The sequence below is a fragment of the Ascaphus truei genome, chromosome 11, assembly GCF_040206685.1.
Source record: "Ascaphus truei isolate aAscTru1 chromosome 11, aAscTru1.hap1, whole genome shotgun sequence".
In the NCBI taxonomy this organism is placed as follows: domain Eukaryota; kingdom Metazoa; phylum Chordata; class Amphibia; order Anura; family Ascaphidae; genus Ascaphus; species Ascaphus truei.
Window position 1 is genome coordinate 56,308,196 of NC_134493.1, and position 26,350 is coordinate 56,334,545.

At 47.1% G+C, this 26,350-nt stretch overlaps 2 protein-coding genes across 11 annotated transcripts in view; one reads left to right on the plus strand and one right to left on the minus strand.

Annotated features, from left to right (window-relative positions):
- The window catches only part of LOC142463571 (arylamine N-acetyltransferase, pineal gland isozyme NAT-3-like), a 30,068-nt gene extending 11,496 nt beyond the window's left edge, over positions 1 to 18,572 (minus strand). For 2 of the 9 annotated variants that reach the window (XM_075566496.1, XM_075566487.1), the window contains exon 1: positions 18,143 to 18,572. In XM_075566496.1, the coding sequence (XP_075422611.1) occupies positions 18,143 to 18,432 (290 nt within the window). In that variant the 5' untranslated portion in view covers positions 18,433 to 18,572. Of the gene's footprint in view, positions 1 to 1,292; positions 1,407 to 12,799; positions 12,876 to 18,142 lie in introns of those variants that run through there. The other 7 variants (XM_075566489.1, XM_075566494.1, XM_075566493.1 and 4 more) reach the window with 7 other exon arrangements.
- Positions 5,838 to 24,729, plus strand: LOC142463572 (butyrophilin subfamily 1 member A1-like). 2 transcript variants are annotated; one of them, XM_075566497.1, is made up of 6 exons: positions 5,838 to 6,555; positions 10,456 to 10,797; positions 12,348 to 12,401; positions 13,034 to 13,129; positions 17,977 to 18,041; positions 22,639 to 24,729. In XM_075566497.1, the coding sequence occupies exons 1-5, from the start codon at positions 6,333 to 6,335 to the stop codon at positions 17,991 to 17,993; spliced, it is 732 nt and encodes a 243-aa protein (XP_075422612.1). In that variant the 5' UTR covers positions 5,838 to 6,332; the 3' UTR covers positions 17,994 to 18,041; positions 22,639 to 24,729. The 2 variants fall into 2 exon arrangements, with proteins under 2 accessions (XP_075422612.1, XP_075422613.1); XM_075566498.1 differs by lacking the exon at positions 17,977 to 18,041 and having other exon boundaries at positions 5,843 to 6,555; positions 22,639 to 24,723.
- Positions 24,730 to 26,350: the final 1,621 nt, after the last annotated feature.

Here is a 26,350-nt window from a genome sequence, read left to right on the forward strand (position 1 = left end):
ACCAAAGGTCAGGGGGCGCAGAGCAGAGAAATCTTTAACCCTTCAGATGCTGAATGGGCTACATCCACCTTGGGCTCCTTATATAGGAGTTAATGTAAGGCCAGGGGTGTCCAACATTTCTCAAGGGCCACCAGCAGGTCCGGCTTTCAGGATATCTCTGCTTCAGCACAGGTGGTGCAGGCATTAACTGAGCCAGCTGTGCTGAAGCAGGGATATCCTGAAAATCTGACCTGTTCGTGGTCCTTGAAGACTGGAGTTGGCCATCCCCTGATGCCGGCTGAATGAGCGGCTCAGTGAGTAAAGATACGGATTGATAACACCGAGTGTGAAGCCGGGGAACCTGGTTCAATTCCTGGTGTGACCTCCTTGTGACCTTGGGCAAGTCACTTTATCTCCCTGTGCCTCAGGCACCAAAAACATAGATTATAAACTCATCAATGGGATAAGCAGAACTGCTGGGGTCTCTCTGATAATCTATAGGTTCCTGTCCCCCTCATATGAAACTCTGCAGCTGCGATGACCAGGCTAAATACAAAGTATCTGTCTGTCTGTCTTTATTTATATAGCGCCATTAATGTACATAGCGCTTCGCAGCAGTAATACACGTGACAATCATATAAATAGCAAATGATTAACAAATAAACACATAATGGGAAGAAGCTCTTCAAACACAAAAGTTACATTTAGGAAAAGGAGTCCCTGCTCCAAAAAGCTTACAATCTAATTGTTAGGTAGGAGGAACGTACAGAGACAGTAGGAGGGCGTTCTGGTAAGAGCGTCTGGAGGGGGCCAAGCTTTATGTATCAGGTGTAAAGTATCAGCCAAGGAGCTACTCATGTTTCGTTACAGAGGTGGGTCTTACAGGTGGATAGAGAGGGTGCTAGTCGGGTATTGAGGGGAAGGGCATTCCAGAGGTGCGGGGCAGTCAGTGAGAAAGGTTTAAGGCGGGAGAGGGCTTTAGATACAAAGGGGGCAGAAAGAAGACATCCTGGAGCAGAACGCAAGAGTCAGCATGGTGCATAGCGAGAAATTAGGGCTGAGATGTAAGGAGGGGCAGAATAGTGTAAAGCTTTAAAGGTGAGGAGGAGAATTGAGTGTGTGATCCGGGATTTAATAGGAATCCAGGAGAGGGGTTTCAGCAGGGGAGCCACTGAGACAGAGTATAGCTGTATTTATAGAGACCGTGCAGCCCCACGGGACTCGGAGAGCATCATAATTCCAAGAAAAGAACCCGATGTGAGAGAACAGAACGCACAATGCAGGTTTATTGCATTAATTACATCTGCACTCACCGTGCTCCAGGAAGTCTCCGGAGCCGTCATGTGACATGTGCTGTACCCACGGCACGGGATCATGTGACCCGTGCTATACACACGGGCAGTATCATGTCCCAGCCCATAAAGAGGGCGGGTGTTACACCCCTGCCTGCAGGCAGCTAGTAACTGCACAATGCAGGACAGTGTGCACAGAAATGTCTCCTGGTCTCTGTCATGGCAACGCTTCTCACACCCTGCAACATTTCACAGATAAAATAGGGACACGTGCATCTATTATATCTACACACCCTACCCCATTATTATAATGGCCCTCACCCCACTCATATAATAACTCCAACCCACTCATATAATAACTCCCACCCACTAATATAATAACTCCCACCCACTAATATAATAACTCCCACCCACTAATATAATAACTCCCACCCCACTAATATAATAACTCCAACCCACTAATATAATAACTCCCACCCCACTAATATAATAACTCCCACCCCACTAATATAATAACTCCCACTCCACTAATATAATAACTCCCACCCACTAATATAATAACTCCCACCCCACTAATATAATAACTCCCACCCCACTAATATAATAACTCCAACCCACTAATATAATAACTCCCACCCCACTAATATAATAACTCCCACCCCACTAATATAATAACTCCAACCCACTAATATAATAACTCCCACCCCACTAATATAATAACTCCCACCCACTAATATAATAACTCCCACCCACTAATATAATAACTCCCACCCACTAATATAATAACTCCCACCCCACTAATATAATAACTCCCACCCCACTAATATAATAACTCCCACCCACTAATATAATAACTCCCACCCACTAATATAATAACTCCCACCCCACTAATATAATAACTCCCACCCCACTAATATAATAACTCCCACCCCACTAATATAATAACTCCCACCCACTAATATAATAACTCCCACCCACTAATATAATAACTCCCACCCACTAATATAATAACTCCCACCCACTAATATAATAACTCCCACCCCACTAATATAATAACTCTCACCCACTAATATAATAACTCCCACCCACTAATATAATAACTCCCACCCACTAATATAATAACTCCCACCCACTAATATAATAACTCCCACCCCACTAATATAATAACTCCCACCCCACTAATATAATAACTCCCACCCCACTAATATAATAACTCCCACCCACTAATATAATAACTCCCACTCCACTAATATAATAACTCCCACCCACTAATATAATAACTCCCACCCACTAATATAATAACTCCCACTCCACTAATATAATAACTCCCACCCCACTAATATAATAACTCCCACCCACTCATATAATAACTCCCACGCCACTCATATAATAACTCCCACCCACTAATATAATAACTCCCACCCACTAATATAATAACTCCCACCCACTAATATAATAACTCCCACCCACTAATATAATAACTCCCACCCACTAATATAATAACTCCCACCCACTAATATAATAACTCCCACCCCACTAATATAATAACTCCCACCCACTAATATAATAACTCCCACCCCACTAATATAATAACTCTCACCCACTAATATAATAACTCCCACCCACTAATGTAATAACTCTCACCCACTAATATAATAACTCCCACCCACTAATATAATAACTCCCACCCCACTAATATAATAACTCCCACCCACTAATATAATAACTCCCACCCACTAATATAACTCCCACCCCACTAATATAATGACCCCCACACCACTAATATAATAACTCCCACCCCACTAATATAATGACCCCCACCCCACTAATATAATAACTCCCACCCACTAATATAATAACCCCCACCCCACTAATATAATAACTCTCACCCACTAATATAATAACTCTCACCCACTAATATAGTAACTCCCACCCACTAATATAGTAACTCCCACCCACTAATATAATAACTCCCACCCACTAATATAATGACCCACACTAATATAATAACTCCAACCCCACTAATATAATAACTCTCACCCACTAATATAATAACTCCCACCCCACTAATATAATAACTCCCACCCACTAATATAATAACTCCCACCCACTAATATAATAACTCCAACCCACTAATATAATAACTCCCACTCCACTAATATAATAACTCCCATCCCACTAATATAATAACTCCCACCCACTAATATAACTCCCACGCCACTCATATAATAACTCTCACCCACTCATATAACTCTCACCCCACTAATATAATGACGCCACACTAATATAATGACGCCACACTAATATAATGACCCCCACCCCACTAATATAACGACCGCATTATTACAGATGTAGACTTACTGTCCCCGGGGCCGCGACCAAAAAAGCCGACATCTGCGGCTCCGAAGAGAGTGTCGGTCGCGCTGGGGGGGGGGGGGGGGGGTCCATGCTTGCAAACTGGACACCTCTCCGCATCACCTTCCCCCGCAGCATTAACCCTCGGTGCTGGCTGGGGGCCAATAAGCTTTGCTACATCTGTAAGTATCTGCGGATCCCAGCTGCTGCGCGCTGCCTGCAACCACGGACCATTTCAAATCTACGGCGACGCCGATTGGCCGTAGCGAGGCTGCGTGGCCAGTCTATCGGCCGCAGTGAATATTCCGATTGGCGCAGCAAGGAGCGCTCAGCAGCGGCAGGAATTGGTGCAGCGCTTGGGTGGGCGGTATAGCACCTGCCAATGGACACTGCGTTGGCCAATCAGGGCCCTGGGAGGTGGCAGTGTTTTAGAATGAGTGAGAAATTCAAACTGACCACTGGGAACTGCGTTAGTTGGGGATGGGCCGTTTCCTTTGTGTGCTGGCTGGCTGTGTAAGGCCTCGTTCAGGGTGCTGGCTTCGGAGGGAGGCATGCTGCCGTGCGTGCTGCCGTGAGAAACAAAGTATTCAATTTGAATACTGGTTGTCAGGGTAGCAACCGCCCTGTCTACGAAGCCAGGAGTTGAAGCTGACTACAGTTTCAATAAACGAAAATTTCGTTTTTTGGAGCTGCAGCAGCGTCACAGGGACCAAGGCAGCCAATGAAATCATTCTTCAGAATGATTTCATGACTGCAACTTGGATACTTACCCTGCTGTGTGTAACCCCGCCCCCTCCCCAACGCTGAAAAGTCTGCTGGGGCATAAACACAGATCGCCCAGCAAACTGCAGCACTGCCTCCCTCCCGCCCTCCCTCCGAGTCCTGCAGCTGGCTCCCTGAACGAGGCCTAATGTACCCACTCCACACGCAAAGTAGTCATTCCCATACGTTACATTATATAAGCATGGAGGAAACCAACTGCTACCGATCACACAGCATCAGGCCAGGCAGCCGTAATAGGATGGTCACACAATGCCCTACTCCTGGGCTCCCATCTTGACGGGTAGGGGCAATAGCGGGGCTTAACCTTCAAGCCATTGTGCCGCTGCCGTCAGCACGATAAGCCCCGGCTGCACCCTTACCGCACTGGTTTCTGGGAATGTGCGAAAATGTTCCACTTCTGGAGAGAAGTCCAGAAACACCGCCTTAAGGTGACAACTCGGCTGTTTGGGCTCGCCCGTGGCTGGGCTATTTTTGGCCATGATGCAGATTAAATACTAGACAAACTTGTTACTCCATTGTCAGCGATAGTCGGTTGAGCTGCTAAGAAACTGATATTACAAGGCCGATCAGTAACGCCACCAGGACTAAATACGGCAAATGATCAATGAATGTTCATCCTGAAGATGGAGAGGATAGAAACAGTGACAAACACAGACAGACAGGAAGACACACTTTTAAATCCACGGATCTGTTTTATTAACACACTGCCACGAAACCGCATAATAAACAGGCTCAGATATAGATCGGTTCTCGACTAGAAGCCTAAGAGGTGAAAATCCTGAGCAAAGTCTAGCAGGACTGCAGTACGGGACGCGGGAAGCAGCATGGCGGCTATACCTGGGAGCCGGCGGAGAGCAGGCTAGGAGGCGTGGCCGTGAGCGGTTCACCCTCATTGGCTGGAACCGCTCACATGACGCACCCGTCTCCAGCCAAGAACAAATCTGCAGATTGCGCCAGGAGACATCCGCTCCTGCAGCTCCACGTGGCGCGCACGCTATTGTTTTTCAGGCGCACAGCGCCACGCGCATTTACCTGTATGATCACGGCCTAAGGCTACATTTCTAAAGCTACCAATGACGGAGCTACAGATCGGAACCAACTCAGACACTATTCTAGCCCGGTCACTAGTTTCACATATCTGGGCATATGGCGTGACTCCCATTTAACATTTGGGTTGCATATTGATATTCTGACATCCAAAACCTACAGTATGCCAAACTAGGTGTACAGTACTACAGTATGCCAAACTAGGTGTACAGTACTACAGTATATAGGGACAAATCCTCCCTAAGCCTGCTGGTCAGAAAGCTAGGGGCCTGGACAGCTTCTTTCATCCTGATTGGCTGCTGCTGGGTAATGCAGCCAATCAGGAGCAGGTGGCAGGAGCATGGGGGTGGGGCCAAAAATGGAGGAAACAGCATGGAGCGGAGAGGTGTGTCTCGAGCGTGTCACACCTTTCACCATTGTGTCCAGTATTTTGAGAGAGCCGCTTGGCAACTGTATGTATGTGTGTATGTCTGTGTTTGTGGTACGTGTGTACGTGTGTGTGTGTACGTATGTCAGTGTGTGTGTGTACGTATGTGAGTGTGTGTGTGTGTGTACGTATGTGAGTGTGTATATGTGTGTGTGTGTGTGTACGTATGTGAGTGTGTGTGTATGTATGTGTGAGTATGTGTGTGTGTGTATTTACGTGTGTGTATTGTGTGTGTGTATGTATGTATGTGTGTGTGTGTATTTACGTGTATGTGTGTGTGTACGTATGTGTGTGTGTGTGTGTGTGTGTGTACGTATGTGAGTGTGTATATGTATATGTGTGTGTGTACGTATGTGAGTGTGTGTATATGTGTGTGTGTGTGTGTACATATGTGAGTGTGTGTATGTATGTGTGTGTGTGTGTGTGTATGTATGTGAGTGTGTGTATGCATGTATATATGTGAGTGTGTATATATGTGTGTGTGTGTGTGTGTGTGTGTGTGTACATATGTGAGTGTGTGTATGCATGTATATATGACATCACTGGTCCTGAGCAGATTTGAATCTCGGCCGTTTAACGGTCACTGTATAATGTCACCAAATCCCAGCCGGTTATTCCAGCTCGTCACCGTTATATCCCTCACATGTGTCCCACGGCGTCCTGTCACCTGCGGTAATCATCAGCCACGCATTTATATATTATTTTATATACTCATTTATTATGTCAACAAGATGAGAGAGAGGGGGTGAGAGAGAGGGGGGGGGGAGAGAGAGAGATGGGGGGGTGAGAGGAGGGGGAGGGAGAGAGAGATGGGGGGAGAGAGGAGGGGGAGGGAGAGAGGAGGGGGAGGGAGAGAGAGATGGGGGGGGTGAGAGGAGGGGGAGGGAGAGAGATGGGGGGAGAGAGAGGGGGAGGGAGAGAGATGGGAGAGAGGAGGGGGAGGGAGAGAGATGGGGGGGAGAGAGAGGGGGAGAGAGAGAGAGAGAGAGAGAGATGGGGGGGGGAGAGGATGGGGAGGGAGAGAGATGGGGGGAGAGAGGAGGGAGAGAGAGATGGGGGAGGAGGGGGAGAGAGAGAGAGAGAGAGAGAGAGAGAGAGATGGGGGGGGAGAGGATGGGGAGGGAGGGAGATGGTGGATGGGGGAGGGAGAGAGATGGGGGGGAGAGGAAGGGGAGAGAGAGAGAGATGGGGGGGAGAGAGGATGGGGAGGGAGAGAGATGGGGGGAGAGAGGAGGGGGAGGGAGAGAGAGATGGGGGGGAGAGAGAGGGGGAGGGAGGAGAGAGAGAACATCATTATTAAATGAACATATAGATATAGAGAGGGAGGAGAGACTAATAGACCCAGCACACTTCCCTGAAACGTCAATATACACATATATTATATATATAGCTATGTTTTTAGGCTTAATGTATGTCTTTATTTATATAGCGCCATTAATATACACAGCGCTTCACAGTAGTAATAATGGTAAAGATTGAAGATTGCAGACCCTAATTGTATTTATCTATCCATCCACCATCAGATATTCTTTGCCAATCCTTATGGGAGTCTAAGTACTAAGCTTATATCTCTAATGGTTTTCTGCGTCACAATCTCAGTGCTAAAAACGCATACAATCCTTTATAAAATGTGCGGCGTACGTATGACGCTTGTTATGTGACTTATATGACACATCCTATTATATTTTTGATTGATACCATTTCAATTTGTGGGTTTTTAAAAAAATTTTTTTTTTAAATAGTGTCAGTAAATATAATTAATGTAATATCTTAATATATAAAATCGAAAGGTTAGTGCTAGCTGCGGTGAATCTGATTGGTCCTCAGCCTCTGGCCAATCAGATTGGTGGCTCTGACGTCACCCAACTGCCACTCTCTTCCCCCTCGGCCACACACACACACACACACACTCACTCTGTCCTCTCCCCCCCATCACACTCACCCTCACGTGCGCCGCCCTGCACCGGCTCACGGACGGAGGGGAAGCGCGGCGCGTCCCTCCTGCCCCAGCCGCCAACGCTCACTTCCCTCCCTCCACGGCACTCACTTCCCTCCCCCGGCGCTCACTTCCCTCCCTTCCCCCGGCGCTCACTTCCCTCCCCGGCGCTTACCTTCCCTCCCTCCCCGGTGGGGGGGACAGGCAGTGGGCAGGCAGCCTTTCCTTCCTGCAGCTGCCTCGCGTCGCCGAGTGGGGGTAAGATGGCGGCGCCCGGAAGGACCCCCTTCCTCCTGCACCTGCCTCACGGCGCCGAGTGGGTAAGATGGCGACGCACAGCAGACAGGCGGGGGGTGGTATTCAGTCAGGAGAGGGGGGTGCTATTCAGTCAGGAGAGAGGGGGGGGAGTCAGTCACGAGAGAGGGGGGGGGAGTCAGTCAGGAGAGAGGGGGGGGAGTCAGGAGAGGGGGGGAGAGAGGGAGTCAGGAGAGGGTGGGAGAGAGGGAGTCAGTAGAGGGGGAGAGGGAGTCAGGAGAGGGGGGAGAGGGAGTCAGGAGAGGAGGGGGGGAGGGAGTCAGGAGAGAGGGGGGGGGAGGGAGTCAGGAGAGAGGGGGGAGGGAGTCAGGAGAGAGGGGGGGAGGGAGTCAGGAGAGAGGGGGGGGAGGGAGTCAGGAGAGAAGGGGGGGAGGGAGTCAGAAGAGAAGGGGGGGAAGCCCTGAACAGCTGTGAAGAGGGGGGAAGGGAGTTGAGAGGGAGGATGGGGGAGCCAGACATTACATCACGGCAACACCGGGTATATCAGCTAGTTATTTATAAATCGCAATACTGTGGGAATAATAAACTTGGGTAACCTACAGTATATAATGGCTGATACATCGCAACTTAATTCTGCTCCAAACAAACGTTTTCGGGTTGACACAAAGTAAACACTTATTTTATAGATTATTCCTATTCAAATGTATTTTTAATATTTCATCACTGTTCATACTATTCTTTTTCCACGATTATTTATTAGTACGCCCAGCGCTGCCCTTTTCTGGGCGGCAAAATTAAAAAGAGAGAAAAACCTCATTTCTGACGTTGATGGCGCAGGTGGAAAAAATGTACATATTATTAGTACCTACAGTAGAAAACGTAAAACGGCCGTTTACCATCCTCCGTACCCCCATCACACAATATTCAATTACATTAAATGTTAATATATTTAAGATTTCGATGAATAAAACCCACATGTATTAAATAAAATGATGACCGCTAGGTCAGTAGGTACGGGGCCACGTGTCCCGTAAGCATTAATAAGATTCAAAAGGTTAATACAATGGCTTGTGCTTGGCTGCTTTTCTTGATAACAGTTAAAGCACTAATTATCTAAATTACCCTCTATAAACAACCTTTGGCCATTGTAATATTATTACGTGTCTTTAATGATGGAGCCCAGTAGACACACCTACTGTCCAGACCAGGGGCGGCCAACCACAGTCCTCAAGGGCCACCAACAGGTCAGGTTTCAAGGATATCCCTGCTTCAGCACAGGTGACTCAGTCAATGACTGAGCGATTTGTGCAGAAGCAGGGATATCCTTGAAATCTGACCTGTTGGTGGCCCTTGAGTGCTGGAGTTGGCTGCCCCTGGTCTGGACAGTCAGGGGCATTTAATGAGCCAAGCAGAATGAGGTGAGCTCAGACCAGCCCTACCCCGAAATATCTCAGTCGCCCTATTTACTGCAGGAATCCGGCTTTCCTTTTTTTCATTTGTTTTTGGGTTATAAGATTGAGGCAGGGGGGTCTCCGGTGACTAACTACGTTCATTTCAGCACCGGGGCCCCCTGCTTCCCGAGATATTTACCTTCATAGGGGGTGCCAGTGGCATCGCCGACTGGGCTGTGTGGGGCTATCAAAATGTCGGAGTTAAATAACCCGCATCGCTCGGGCCAATAGGAAGCCGTGACGCCATCACGTTGGCTTCCCATTGGCCCGCGTGACTGGAAACTTTAAACCTGCAGGAGCTGCTACAGGCACCCCCTACGGAGGTAAGTATTTCGGGGTGCAGGGGGTCCCCCTGAGTGGAAATTAATGTGGTTCAGCTCGGAGACCCCCTGCTTCAAACCTATTAAAAAAAAAAACCATGTTCTGCTGCTTTAATTCAATACCTTTATGGAGTACAGATGTAGTAAGAGTCCCCATCTCCGGCACGATGTCAAAGGAGCAAAAGTCTGCGGCGCCCGAGTGTTTGCCGCGGTCGCGCTGCGAGGGATTCCTGCTTCCGAGTGTTGGCGGCACAGGAGAAAGTTAGCTATGTGTGTGCCGCAAACAAAGGAGAATTGGCTACACATTTATGGAAAACAATTCCAAAAAAACGTGGTCCCGATATATTTACCGGTAAACATAGCGCGTTCCAGTCTCTTCCAGGATAAAAATGGCGGTTTTGTGGACCAATACGATTGTGGATTCCTATTGGGCTGTGTGATGCAGAGGTTTTAAATACTAGAACTAGTCTTATCGGTATCTCAGGAACCAGAAGGTCCCCGGAGATGAAAATAACGGTTTCCCATCCATGGAAAGAAATAGGATGTGGGCAGGGAGTGGGAAACTGCTGCTTTAGCCGTAACCCTTAGCACAGTGTCTTTCTATTCTCAGCGGATTGGCTCTGGGTATCCACAAACCCCACCCCAGTTACCGCTTGCCTCGGTAGAGACGCCCTGCTCAGGTGCATCTTCTCGGTGGGATCTCCTCCCTTGGATCTGGGGCGGCTGTCCGTGCGCTGGAGACGCGGGACCAGCACGGTGCTGGAGTTCGCTGGTGAGCCGAGGAATCTCAGCGCCCAACGGGATGGAGCGAGCTTGTCCCTAACGGAGCTGGAGAAGGGGAACGCCTCCCTCACCCTCTCCAATATGATGGCCCGGGACGCCGGGAACTACACCTGCGAGATCCGCTACCTTACACACACGCAGCAGAGTGGAGTGGACCTGAGGTTGTGCGGTGAGCTCCTGCAGATGGAGATCACTAGAGAGATCCACCATACTTACACGTAGCTCTGTTCATCAATATATTCAGATGTATCCCAAAACGATACTCTCCCCCATGCACGGAGGTGAGAGACCATGGGTAATAGAAAGCAGTGATACCAGCACACACAGGGACTTTTAAAGCTTAATGTTGGTTATTATATATATTCCAGGACCCTCTGGTTACAGAGATACTCACCGATAGAAAACACAATGCAACACTGAGGCTCGGACTGGTAACATATTCCTAGCACAACTCCGATTAACCGTTCATCGCTAGGAATGAATACATGATATCCTATGTGTAAACACATCACATCACAGTACAAGGCCTTTACTAACACACTGTGGGGTCTACGCACTAAAGCAGCAGTTCCGTTTCTTTACCAGGTTGGGATCTAGGGGGTCCTTAGAGCTCATACTCACTACGTGTAGGTCTGGGAAACCCCGGGGTCCCGAGACACCGGTAACAGTAGCACGTTCCTGTCTCCTCCAGGGGAAACACAATGCTGCTTTCAATCTCCTGCCTCATGCGGGTCAATAGGAAGCGCCATTCGTTTCAGCTTCCTATTGGCACCGCGTGACGCTGGGGATATAGTTACCAGGAAGTACCAGAGCTACTTTTACCGGAAACCGAGGTGGTCCCCGGAGCTGAAATGAGTGTTGTTACGCTGTGGAGACCCCCTGCTTTCCATGCAGGTAAAAAACGGAGGTCGGGGGACAGGATGGCCTAGGAGGATGTTTCAGTGCAGCCATCTTGCCGCCGGCTGTTTCACCGTGAAGGTAAGTCCCTAACCTTAACTTCTTACCGCTAATCAGACCCATTACCCTAACCCATCAACCCTTTAACCTAAAACCACTTACCCTACCCTTAAATCTGACACCTTACACTAACCCCTTACCCTGAAACCCCTAAAGTTAACCCCAAATACTAAATCCTTTTAACCACTTACTTACCTTCGCGGTGAAACAGCTGTCCCCTGTGGCTGATCGGCTATGGTGAAATGGCCGCGCCGAAACGTCCCGTTGCGGGACGTTGGCTTTAACCCCTTGAGCGCCAGAGGAGCCTATCGCAAAGGGTGATCACGACGGCCCTTAACCCAGAAACGGAAGGAGTCCTCTTCCATTTCCATGCGCACGAAATGGTGCCGTGCGTTCCATAGGACGCAATCTCCCCTGGAAAACGAGCGCTCCAAGGGCATGATAGAGCCACTGTATGAGTGGTGCTCAACCAAGTCCTCAAGGGCAACCAACAGGTCATCCCAGCTTCAGAACAGTTGGGTTTGGTCATAATGATGGGGCCATCGGCTGAGCCACCTCAGGGATGTCCTTCAACCCCGACCTGGTGGTGTCCTTTAAGGACCTAGTTTGAGCACCCTACTGCCCCTACATCATAGGGCCCCTGGAGTGCCAGACCCCATCATGATGTAGTGGCTACGTCGTGGGGCCACCCAAAGGGTAGAAGCCAGGAGGCAGAGGTGTATGTCAGAGTAGCTACTTAACAAGCTGTCCCATTCTTTGTAGGTGGCGGGAGCAGCAGCAAGTCCCATTTGAACACCAGCTGGTGGAGTTCTCTAAGTAAGTTACGCTCCAGGCGTCCGCAACCTCTCGGGACCTCGTGCAACGAATAGAACGGAATCGGACATTTGTTCGCGGCCATCTCACCATGACCACGTTGCCGCAGACATTGGGCCGCTAAGAGACCCTTCGCCGCAGCCGCTGGACACTCAGCCGCCGGCCGTTTTGCTAATAAGGTAAATTAACTTGAGGGGTTTTAGCGGTTAGGGTACGGGGCTACGGGTAGGGTTTTAGGGTAAGGGGTTAAGGTTTTTAGGTTAGGGGATTAAGGTAGGGGATTATGGTAAGGTGTTTAGGGTAAGGGGTTTTAGGTTAAGGTTGTTAAGCTAGGGGGTAGCGTTAGTATAAGGGGTTAAGATTAGGGGGTTTTCGGGTAAAGGGTAAGGTTAGGGGCTTACCTTAGTGGCGAACAGCCGGTGGTGAGAGGTCCCGGCGGCGAGGTGAGTGGTGGCGAAGTCTCGGCGACCAAGTGACCTGGCCCGGAATAGAATGCCCGTTAGTTACCCCGTCTCTATCCCCTTATTCATTCGCTGGTTATAGTTTTAAGTGGAAATAAGTCATTCATTTCAAAGCATTTTAACCCCTCTGCTGCCGAAGTGGCCGGCGATCTCATCCGATGTTGTTTCTGCCAGACATGAACCCGCAGCGGATCCGGAAAGCGGTGATCATCGGCCTCTTTGCCTGGTTGTTCGGGGTTTCCCTCGTAGCTGTGATGATGTGGTGTCGAGGTAAGACCCGTGGCGTGCGCAGATCCTCACACGCACAATGGACGGTGGTGAAAAGTGCGTGTAATTTGCACATATCCGTTTTCATGTTATCATTAAAGATTTCTAAGCAGGGGGGTCCCCGGAACTGAACCGTCATTAAATTCAGCTCCGGGGACCCCCTGCTTTCTGAGATACTTACCTCCGTAGGGGGCGCCGGTAAAGCTCCCATGGGACAACACAGCGGGGGTCCCTGCATTTGAATGGGACTCACACTGTGTGAATCCTACAGGGCTGGGAGTCGCATTCAAATGCAGAGACCCCGCTGTGTTAATCCGATGGGCCATTACTGCCTGCTGTGGACCATCTCACGAGTTACTGCGAGATGGTCACAGATTTTCCTTGGCAAGCGGTCTACAACCAGCAGTTGAATCTGTAGGAAGTGGCACCGGATGACGTCACGGCTTCCTATTGGCCCGCAGGATGCGTAACTTTGAAAAGTGGCCGAATATATGAACAAACTATCCCTGATATTATTTTTATTTATTTTATTTATAAAATATTTTACCAGGAAGTAATACATTGAGAGTTACCTCTCGTTTTCAAGTATGTCCTGGGCACAGAGTAAAACAAATAATACATGGTTACAAATACAGTTACATAATGAACAGGGTATACATTATATACAAGACATTGCATGCACAGTTAAAGAAAATATATATTATGAGCGTATGAAACAGTTACAGACCAGATTAAAGTGTGAGACAGCCTTAGATTTGAAAGAACTTAAGCTGGTGGTGGATATGAGAGTCTCTGGTAGGTTGTTCCAGTTTTGGGGTGCACGGAAGGAGAAGGAGGAACGTCCGGATACTTTGTTGAGTCTTGGGACCATGAATAGTCTTTTGGAGTCTGATCTCAGGTGATAGGTACTGCATGTGGTAGGGGTGAGGAGCTTGTTCAGGTAGCTGGGTAGCTTGCCCAGAAAGTATTTGAGGGTGAGACAGGAAAGGTGAACTTTGCGCCTAGACTCTAGTGATGACCAATCTAGTTCTTTGAGCATTTCGCAGTGATGTGTGTTGTAGTTGCATTGGAGAACAAAACGACAAATTGAATTGTAGAGGGTGTCAAGTTTGCTAAGGTGGGTTTGAGGAGCCGAGCCATATACTATGTCTCCATAGTCAATAATTGGCATTAGCATCTGCTGTGCAATACGCTTTCTGACCAGGAGACTTAGGGAGGATTTGTTCCTGTAAAGTACCCCTAGTTTGGCATAGGTCTTGGTTGTCAGGGTATCAATGTGCATCCCGAATGTTAAGTGGGAGTCAAACCATAAGCCCAGGTATTTAAAACTAGTGACAGGTGTTAGGGTGGTTTTAGCGTTGGTTCTAATCAGGAGCTCAGTCACTGGAAGCTTTACAAATTTAGTCTTGGTCCCAAATACCATTGTTACAGTCTTGTCAGTGTTTAAAAACAGTTTGTTTTGGGAAATCCAGTTTTCGAGTCTCAAAAAGTCAGACTGAAGTATGTGTTGAAGGTCAGAGAGGCTATGGCTGTGTGCATACAGGATTGTGTCATCTGCATACATGTGTATTGAGGCTTCCTTACAAGCTGTGGGAAGATCATTAATGAACACTGAGAAGAGTAGGGGCCCCAGAACAGAGCCTTGCGGGACACCACAGGTGATATCCAGGGGGTTGGAGTTAGAGCCTGAGATGGACACATGTTGGGATCTTCCTGATAGGTAGGACTGAAACCAGTTTAAAGCATGTTTCCCTATTCCAGAGCTCTGGAGTTTGTTAAGCAGGATAGCATGATCAACTGTGTCAAAAGCCTTTGCAAAATCTAGGAATACTGCACCAGTGAGTTGTCCCCGTTCCATTCCACACTGGATTTCATTGCAAACTTTTAGCAGGGTAGTTACGGTGGAGTGTTTGGGACGAAACCCAGACTGGAATTGGCTAGGGAAATTTGTCTTGGTGTAGAACTCGCTTAATTGGGAGTGGACACATGTTTCCATAACTTTGGATAGAATTGGGAGAAGTGAGATTGGCCTGTAGTTTGAGACAGTGTTTTTGTCCCCACTTTTGAAGATTGGGACAACTCTGGCAGTTTTCCAGGTCTTAGGGATATGGCCTGCAGACAGGATAGAGTTGACTATGGACGCAATTGGTTTGGCAATGGCTGGGGCACCAAGTCGTAGGAACCTAGATTGTAGTAAGTCGGGTCCACATTGGCTGCTTAGTTTTAGTTTGAGGAGCGCTTGTGTAATCTCCTCTTCAGATACTGGGCTAAATTGAAAATTGTGGGCAGTGTTGGGAGGGGGTGGGACTATAGGGGTACTCCCAGGATGAGGTTCAGGTTTGGGGTTTGTGCTGCGTTTCGCTAATAAGTTAGTGGCACACCCCACAAAGTAATCATTGAATGCATTTGCAATGTCAGTGGGGTTTGTCAGAGTAATATCCCCCTTAGTGATATTACTTGGTTGTTGATGGTTAGGAGGCTGGAATATATTGTTGATAACCTTCCAGAAATTAGCTGGGTTTGATGTATTCTGGAGGAGATTGTCAGAGTAATATTGTGCTTTTGCATGCCTTGTTTGCCTTGTGCACACGTTCCGCAGGCATCTGTAGTGATTGAGATCCTTGGTAGTGCCAGTTACTTTGTAGCTTTTCCACAAGGCATCCCTGAACTGGTAGAGTGCTATAAGGTCAGGTGTAACCCATGGAAGGTGGGCCCCCCGTACCCTTATTTTGCGTAGTGGAGCATGGGTATCGCAGAGTTTTAAGAACTCGGATTGGAAATAGTCGAGCGCAGAATCAGGGTCGGGAATTAAATCGATTCTGTGCCATGGGCAGTTGGTAAGGTCATCCAGAAACTGTTGTGGGTTCAAGTTTTTAAATGTTCTAGTGAGGAGAACTTTGGGGCTTGAATGGGGCGGTTTAATTTTCCTTACACAGTACACTATTGCATGGTCACTGAAAATGTCAGGAAGGATGCCAGAGGATTGGATTCTGCTGGGGTTTGAGGAGAGAATCCAGTCTAGCAAGGAATGGTTATGCGACTTCAGGTTTATTCGTGTGGGTTGGGAAATGAGTTGCGATAGGTTAAGTGACTTGAGTTGTATCTGGATTTTGTGGTTTTTAGGGTCAAGCCAATTGAAGTTGAAATCCCCAAGAACTAGCAGCTCACTCTTCTCATTCAGAGAGGAAATGGAGGCAAGAAATTGGGTGATATCAGTCAAGGATTGTAGAAGGGCTTTAGGGGGGCGGTAGATGCCAGCAAGCAAGATGGGCTTAGAAAAGGGGAGGCAGATTTTGACAACTAGAGTTTCAAAAGAGGGTGGACTTGGTGGGCAATGTAGCAGTGTAAATTGTAAGGTGTCTGCAATATAAAATAACACCCCTCCTCCTCTCTTTGACCTATCTCTCCTAAAAATGGAGTATCCCTGAATGGCGATATTTGCATCAGGGGTTTTAGAGGATAGCCATGTTTCTGTAAGAACGATGGCTTTGGGTTTATGCATAAGGCACCATGCCCTTAGTTCGTCTAGTTTGGGCAGCAGGCTCCGGATGTTTATATGGGCGACAGATAGCCCTTTTTGGAATTTAAAGGTGGAGTTCTCAGGGGCATGGGACAGAGCTGAAATGGGAGGACCTGGGTTAGTTTCAATATCACCTGCTAGAGAGAGTAATAGTATGAGAAGAAATTTGGGTAGTTGTTTACAAGTTGTAAATTTGTGGTGTTTTTCATTAGAGTGAGCAGTGGTTGGTGTGCTGGTTTTTAGAGTTCTCCACCAACATTCAGTAGATAGTGCAAGGCTTTTGAGTAGTCCAGGGTGTATGGTGATGTTGGGTGTGGGCCAGGATGGAGGAGTTTGTAGTGGATAGAGGGAGTAACATCTCCATGAGGCCAGGAGAAAGAGAAAAGTTAGAAGACATAGCAGGTTCATGATGCCAGAGGTAGGCAGTGTTGCATGGAGCTGTTATGAGCAGAGTGAGTGTGTGCAGACTAAACAGCAGGGGTGAACCTGTACCTTGTCATGTGTTTTGCTGCATTGCAATGCTAGGGTCAAGTCAGGGTTTCAGTGTTTTGTGCAGTCAGTTTTGGGAGAGGTTTGATAAGCCTCTTAGTAAAAGGAGATATCGTATAGGGGGGCGGGTGGGGGACGAAAAAGTCAATAAAGACCAGGGAGTGAAGTGCCCGAAATACGTGAGTTGGTCAAAGTAAAATCTTCTGAGCACCAGTCCCCTGGGCAGAGAACCAGGTAGGTAACCACGTAATCAGCTGAAGATGCAGGATTGTGAAAAAAGCATTTTTACACCTCAAAGAAGGTTTGTGCAGTGACCCAGTGCTAAAAAGCCCACATTCTTACAAACCTTTTATAGTTCAAACTGACGCCTCCGTAGTTGGACCGAGACAAGAAATGAATGGGGAAGAGCACCCGGCGCTGTACATAAGCCGTAAACTGTTCCCTAGGGACACTCGATATGCTGCTTTGTGGCTATTAAGTGGGCACTGGAGTCCTGGCGGTGCTACTTATTAAGTCAGAAGTTTGTTTTACTGGCAGATCACGTCCACTTCTCTGGCTAAATACTATGACAGATAAAAAAGGCCAGAATAACAAGATAGTATCTGACTACAACCATTTAAATCCTCCATCCATCCAACATAGGTCAGGGGAGAAGCATATAAACGCTCGCGATTTATCTCGATATGGAGCAGAAATGGGAGGAAAAAAATCAATCCCTAATTGGGTGGAAAAAAAAGTTATGGACACCAAAGAAAGTATTATTTCTCTTAAAGGAGGGGGATATGTGGCAGGTGAAGTGACCAAACGTATTATTTTTTGTTTCCTGGTGTGATTGAGGCAGACTGCAAGCTGATATAATCCTGTGTGAGCTGAGCAGACTGTATTCAGAATGGCAGAAATGCACACGTTCGTAAACCACATGCTTAGCAGAAGCAGTCGTCTATTTTCCACACCAAAGCCTAACGTTATATTGCACATTTGTTAGAAGTAAGTGGAGTGTCTCTTACCTCCCGCAGCCTGTTTCTCTCCGGTGTGTTTGTGTGTTTGACACACCTGGCTGTGAGAATGCAGGAAGGGGGAGGGTTGCCTTCAGGGTTTCGCTAACCAATCTCCGGGCTACGGGTTTAGCTTTTAAATATCCGTGCAAGGTGCGCAAACGGGGGCGGGGGGGAGGGCGGCGACAGCGGGAGAAGAGGACGGAGGAACGCCAGAGCGGCGCAGGGCGGCAGTCAGAGGAGTTGAACGGTGGCAGCGGAGCAGGGCGGCAGAGGGGAACGGCCGGGAAGTAGCACGCCATAGCGGTCTGACCCCGAAGTCTTCACCGACTTCTCGGGCGGCATCTCCCCTTGCATGGTCCTATCAAATTGGCTCCATGACGTCAAATGACGTCGCATTGCCATGACGATGTGACGCCTCATGGCGCCACAATGTCACGGGATGACCCCGGGTTAAGTCTTAAGTCTCAGGGTTATCATTCACCAGGTGGCAAGCCTGATTAAATCCAATCAATGTTTTCATTTTGTATTGAAGTGTACACTGTTATCTTTTTGTATCATCTTGTGTTTTTAGTATTCTATAAAAAGCCACCACAAGCTTTACTAATCAGTAAAGTCCTGGGGCTTGCTGGGTTCGGACCTAGCTGTGGGACTCGGCTGGTTCTACCAAACTGCCTGGAATTGGAGATTTTGTTTTGTTCCTGTTTTGCAAGAAGAAAAATACATTGTCTTGATTTAATTTGAAAGAAAACATCTACGCCTCATTTATTGGAGACGTTTTGACCTTTCCAACACGGTTTTTATTTTTAAAATCTGATTGTTCATCTGGAGATACAGTATAAGCGGTTTCAATTATGAAGTGGTTAAAAAGGAGCTCCTCCTCATCAGCTAATTTAGCTATTATACACAAAGACGGGAAAGGCCTGACTCAATGTGGAAGTTATAGGCCAATTTCACTATTGAACAATGACCTTAAATTGTATAGCAAGATATTGGCGAACAGACTGAACCCCATCCTACCTAGATTAATCCACATCGATCAGGTCGGTTTTGTCTCGGGCCGTCAGGCCTCGGACAACACCCGTAAAATAATTAATATAATTGATCATGTTCATATGACCGGCTCGAAAGCAATGCTACTGAGCCTAGATGCAGAGAAGGCATTCGACAGAATTGATTGGCTATTCTTAGATATTATCATGAAAAAATTCGGCTTTAAGGACTCATTTCTGGAAGGAGTTCGGGCACTCTATCAGAATCCGTCTGCTATGGTCAGACTCCCAAGCGGAAACTCTGAAAGGTTCCAAATTAAAAATGGCACAAGGTAGGGTTGCCCCCAGTCACCCCTTCTCTTCACTCTTACCATTGAACCGCCAGCGACTAAAATACGAAATAACACGAACATACAGGGTGTCCTCATTGGGAAAATAAATTATAAAATCTCCTTATTCACTGACGATATAATTTTAACTTTGACCAAACCCCAAACTTCCCTTCCTAACCTTCAAAAGGAACTGACGGATTTTGGCAAAATATCTGGTTACAAAATAAACAGCGAAAAATCTGAAGCCCTAAATTTAAGCCTCCCAGACTTGGAAGTGAAACTACTCAAATTTAATTTTAGCTACAGATGGTGCTCTTCTTGCATTAAATATTTGGGAGTAAATGTATCAAGACACTATCAAGCCTTATATCATGACAACTACCCAGCTCTATTGGGAAAAATCAAAAAAGATTTGGATCAGTGGGAAGGTTACCAGATATCATGGATCGGAAGAATGACATCAATTAAGATGAATATACTCCCCAGATTATTATATTTTTTCCAAACACTCCCGGTCCATGTTCCTGGCGCTGAACTGAAGAATATCCAAAAGAGGCTGTTTAATTTTATTTGGCAGGGCAAGAGACCCAGAGTCGCAAGATCGGTCCTGTTAGCACCAAGAGCAAGGGGGGGCATGGGACCTCCCAGATATACATAAATATTACCTTGCAGCCCAACTAAAACAAGCAGTAACATGGAACACGGACCCAGCCCAATGCTGCTGATTCGAAATAGAGTCATATTATGCCAGAATGCCTTCTCTGCTAGCTTGCCTCTGGAGTCTGGTCAGGGGAGACGGTCAATTGCACAATCTAAAACTGAAGGCGTCGAGACACACTTGGGAGACCTGGTCGAAATGTAAGACTAGATTCGGGCTCTCCACAGGTAGCTCACAATTTACGCCTATATTCGACAACCCCAAATTCCCTCCGGGGTGTGGATCCAGGCTGTCCGAACAATTTAAATCGAGAGGAGTTGGGGCGATTGCGGATCTCTTAAGTTTTGGGAAATTCCTGAGCTAACAGGACCTACGGGTTAAATACGATATTAGAGAACTAGACACATTTAAATATCTTCAAATCTGACACTTCATCCAAAAAACATGCCCAGATCCTGAATTCCCTCCTCTCACCAAGTTTGAGCATTTGTGTAAAGTTAAAACCCATCCAAAGGGTCTAATTACAGAAATCTATTCTGAACTGGAGAGATCAGTGGATCCTCCAAACCATGACTACATTCTCAAGTGGGCAGCAGACTTAAAGGTAAACAGAGAGAGAGGAATGGGAAGAAATTTGGGAAGCAGCCTCAGGAACATCCATTTGCACCACAACGAAGGAGAACATATATAAAATTTTATATCACTGTTACCTTACTCCTGTACGATTAAATCAAATATACCCTTTGGCATCCGACCTATGCTGGAGAGGCTGTGGGCAAAGAGGGGACATGGCCCATATCTGGTGGACATGTCCAGAAATTGTGAAATACTGGACCAAAGTCCAAAATTTGATAAAAGAGATCACCGACCTGGATTTACCTATTGACCCACTGACCTTCCTACTGGCCAGGCCAATGAAGGAAATTGACCGCCCAGTAAGGAAATTAATCTCCTTCATTCTTACAGCGGCGGGATGTGAGATAGCGGCCTCCTGGAAGAGGATAACCACCCCCTCCAAAGGAACTATAAAAAAAAGGATCAATGAGGTGATGCTTATGGAGAAGTTGACGGCTCTCCTTAGGCAAAACTTATTCACATTTTACAGAATATGGGAGCCCTGGTTGCTCTTTATAAGATGAGAGAAATCCTTACAGGGCAGATAGGGAAATTAGATACTCGGATATGGTGCATCACGTCACCTTGAGCCTAAACCTAAATACTGCCAAAACCAGGAACCCGGCTGCCAGGGAGGGAACCTTTCCTCCCCTTCTCCCAGTTCACCCCCCCCAATGTCCTTCTCTCTCTTGCCTTCTCTCTCTGAAGGCCCCACCTTTATGACAATTAACATTGTCAAGCTTTTCCCCCCCAAAATGTAAAAAAGTTTCTGTATTAGGCTTTACTGTGTGTAAGACGATCTATTGTTGTATAACTGCCTAATAAAACTATTTGGGGGGGGGGGGGGGAAAGGAGGTCCTCCTAGGGCGGTGTAAAGGTCACTGTCGATAGATTTGTGTGGTTCAAAGGTCAGCTCACTGAATAAGCCATTTAAACGGTTATTTTTGCATGCTCTGTGAAAATGCGGAGACAAGGACTCCTGCGGTGCAAAATGACACGTATTTTCTTGGTGTTGGTGGGAGTATGCCGGAGTTAGATAGTGAAGGTCCTGAACACTGACAGCAGATATACAACCTTCACAATAGCATATCTCACATACAAATGTTAACATAAACACAGTGAAATACAATACCATAAAGGAAACATAGGGAAATATAGTCATATTCATTAATGTATGAAAATAAAAATTGAGTATGAAAATGCATGGAATGGGAATGAAAAAAATAATAATAATATATATATATATAAAATGAAATAAACATACTAAATATTATGTTAAAATCTGTATGTCAGATATGCAATAAGTCTAGTTTGTTCATATTAATTATTTAGTTAGTCATGTCAGTGTGAATATTCATTTGTTGTACCAATATTTTCAGTTTTAGTCATTCAGTTTGATGTATTTAACTCATTTAGTCTCCATGTCTTTATGCCCACTGCTAGCGTTTTTATTTTTGTTATAATTGTAATTGATTGCGTGTCTTGGAGCCCATTGGGCAAACACTCACAATTTTAAACCTATTAAATGGCAGAAACGGTTTGCTAGGCAACCCTGAGGACTTAAATACATAGCCAAATCACACCCAATCATCACCCCTTTGAAAAAGTCGCTTGTATGTGACGAAACACGTCAGGGAGCGTCACTACGTCATTACGCATGTGCACGACGAGGCCGCATAGAGCGCGGATTACAACTGCGACCAGCTACTATAGGAGACATTCATAAACAGAATGAGGAGTCCTTTCTGTGTCTTGTATGTTCTGCGATTCATTCCATGAGATGTATATAGATAGATGTAGCTCTGTAATATTATGTGGTCAGGGTTGTGAATTCTTTGAGCTAAGTTAGTGGAAGGGACGTTCCGTTTGGTGTTTGCGTATGGTCACCAAATCTCCATCTCTCTTCCTTAGGCTCACACTGACATCCACCCACAATCTGCACAATGCCGGCCTGATTTAACAGACGCCTCTTCAGCAGAGCAGCTGAGACAAGACATCGGAGGACTGAATGTGTTGTGTTATACCCACCCCTTGCATTATTAAACGTTGTGTTTGTATAATCTGTGTGCGATGCAGGCTGCAGCTTCCTGCGTCACAACACGCACAGAATCAGCGCAGGGCTGGGATTGGACGAGAGGTCTAAACCGGTAGTGAATCAACATCAACACCAAAGACAATCGCCTGAAAAACAGTGTACACCAATAACATGTACGGCACACCGTGTGACATACAGTAATCATACATGACAGCAACATTCTGCAACACACAGCAGGGTCAGACACATAGAGTACAAGTATCGGGGTAGAAATGTCCACTTTACTGCTAATATCTACCAAGACCTTCCTGACAGTTTCTGAAATCCAAAAGCTTGAATGTCATTCCGACCAGTCGATGATGGATAACCCACGTAGAAAGGTCCTCTACCAACTCATTCTATACGGTTAGGTTTTGGTTCCTCTGTCCACCAACCACTAGTTTATTCTGTGCTGCTCGGCTGCAGGAAACAGAAGAGAGATGAGAAGCCACACAAGGACGCAACCCAGTATGCGGTGAAGCAACTTCCCTGCGCTGGAGAGGACTTCATATCCATTCAAATGAAGAGCTGCTGCAGCACAGGGAAGCGGTTTCACCGCATACGGAATAAGAGTCGCAGTGTTATACACACACAGCTCACCTGAACCAGTGTGAAGCCATCTCTTCATCCCGACCAACGCCAACTCCTGGAGAGGACAGCAAGAGAAAATACACACCGTTCTCTGGGTTACTCGATCACCAAGGTGGGCCTCTACCGCGCCACTCCCTGCTCAACTCGTTAGGCTCGGCCAATAGCTCCCCGCCTGGCCAACAAACCGGGGTCCAGGTCAAGACTATAGTTCTGGGCCATGGAAAAGCTGTCGGCGCCCCTGTGGCTAGGTATCATGGAAACAGAATTTAACAGCAGATCAGAACCATTTGGCCCACCCACTTTTCTAACAGCTGCAACACAGGTTCTGTTTGATCTTTGCCTTTCTCAAAATGCCTTGAGAATCAGACTTAAAAAAAATTAACGGGTCTAATCTGTCCCAGTGGACTTGGGCCATTTGATGGCCTCAATAATACTGGTTCACAGGTAGTAAGAGGGCTTGCAACTGGCTTAAATGGAACCGAGGGGTCAGGATCTGAGATTTACAGGTCTATACAAACACACAGGTAGGTCAGAAATGATTCTCACCCCTCAGGTATCTCTGTCCCACCAGGTGCTGGGCACTCGGGTAGCCCAGGTGAGCGTAGAAGTGAGTGACATGGAAATGGAAATTCTCGTAACACAGCCACATATACAGCAAGAGGAGGAAGGAGCTACCGAGAGCCAGGAGCTGGGAGAGGAGAGAAGGGGAGGAGAAGCTTCAACCCCTGGGAGAGGAGAGAAGGGGAGGAGAAGTTTCAACCCCTGGGAGAGGAGAGAAGGGGAGGAGAAGTTTCAACCCCTGGGAGAGGAGAGGAGAAGCTTCAACCCGTGGGGGAGGAGAAGCTTCAACCCCTGGGAGAGGAGAGAAGGGGAGGAGAAGCTTCAACCCCTGGGAGAGGAGAGAAGGGGAGGAGAAGCTTCAACCCTGGGAGAGGAGAGAAGGGGAGGAGAAGCTTCAACCCTGGGAGAGGAGAGAAGGGGAGGAGAAGCTTCAACCGTGCAGAAGAACAAGGATGGGGTGGGAACCTGACCCAGGGGTATCCAACTGCAGTCTGCAAGGGCTACCAACAGGTCATGTTTTCAGAATTTCCCTGCTTCAGCACAGGTGGCTCAGTCCAAAAGCCAAAATGTAGCATTTTGTTATTATTTGTGAAATCGCCATAGTCCAAAGATAACCGCCGCTGATAGTTGTTTCCGTTATTATAACTTTTTTTTTATATGATGTAAGAAAAAGATTAGAAACACATTAGAAAATGAGAATATTTAAGAAAAAAAAAATGTAAAAAAATGTTAAATGCGAAAAATAATTACATTTTATAAACACCCTGCGGATCCCCCAGCTAACGCAGTTTGTATGACACATTTCTGCAATTTCACTTACATTTGAAACCCCGACATTTCCTTCTCAATATTCGCCAACATATTCCTGCGACGCCGCACAATGTGGGAGCGGGGACAATAGCATCGCACGACTAAGGGGAACACGTACACGTGAGTTAGGACAGACTGAGAGAATAGGAGGGAGGGCTCTGTGCCAAGGAGCTTGCAATCTAGAACTGGCCCAACTCCAGTCCACAAGGGCCATCAACAGGTCAGGTTTTAAGGATTTCCCTGCTTCAGTACAGGTGACTCAATCGGCTCAGTAAACGACTGCACCACTGTGCTGAAGCAGGGATATCCTTAAAACCTGACCTGTTGTTGGCCCTTGAGGACTGGAGTTGGCCACTCCTGAGCTAGAAGATATACATGCAAAATATCGTTCAGGGGGATACCATCCCATTTCAAGGCAATCAGGCAGAAAACGACCTACAGGGAGAATATAATCGAAGCCCAAGAGCTTACACTCTAATACCCCACGCAAGACCGTTGGTAGAAGTCCTACAGGTCTCTCACCTCCCACCGGTTCCACTCCACATGCCCCTTCTTGGGCGCCTCTGCCCTCGTCCCAGTTTGTCTCCTCCGTCTTTGCAGAGACGAGGTCCTCATCCTTTCTGATGTCTCCCGACACTGAGCCCCAGCATTTAGAGCCGAGACACCCTTACCCCCCACCAAGCCTGGTCCTTCACCCCCCCCCGCCCCCGTAACACCTGCGGTATTATTCTAGAGCACAAAGGAGCTGGGAGATAACGAGGTGGGACCGGCTGCACGTCCCAGATAAGAGCAATCTCCCGGGGCACACGGATGCTTTTGATATATATGTATTCCACTCGCTCTGTCCCTCCTCTGTAAGCAGCTCTGTACATAGCATTGTGCAGGCACAAGGAGGCCCTGTCCAGCAGAGCTTACAATCTATGCTTTTGATATATATGTATTCCACTTGCTCTGTCCCTCCTCTGGAAGCAGCTCTGTACATACCATTGTGCAGGCACAAGGAGGCCCTGTCCAGCAGAGCTTACAATCTATGTTTTTGGTTGCCGGGGGCACAGGGTGAGAATGTGACTTGCCCAAGGTCACAAGAAGCTGACCCCGGGAATTGAACGCAGGTCCCGTTTCAAGGTCAGCGCCGGTACTCCCTGGGTCACGCACTCAGCGTACTTATTAATAAGGCGCGTAACTGTGACTTCATTTAGCACGTATTCTATTAGCGCGTATTCTATTAGCGCGTATTCTATTAGCGCGTATTCTATTAGCGCGTATTCTATTAGCGCGTATTCTATTAGCGCTATTCTATTAGTGCTATTCTATTAGCGCGTATTCTATTAGCGCAATTCTATTAGCGCGTATTCTATTAGCGCTATTCTATTAGCGCGTGTTCTATTAGCGCGTGTTCTATTAGCGCGTGTTCTATTAGCGCGTATTCTATTAGCGCGTATTCTATTAGCGCGTATTCTATCAGAGCGTATTCTATCAGCGCGTATTCTATTAGCGTGTATTCTATTAGCGCTATTCTATTAGCGCGTATTCTATTAGCGCTATTCTATTAGCGCGTATTCTATTAGCGCTATTCTATTAGCGCTA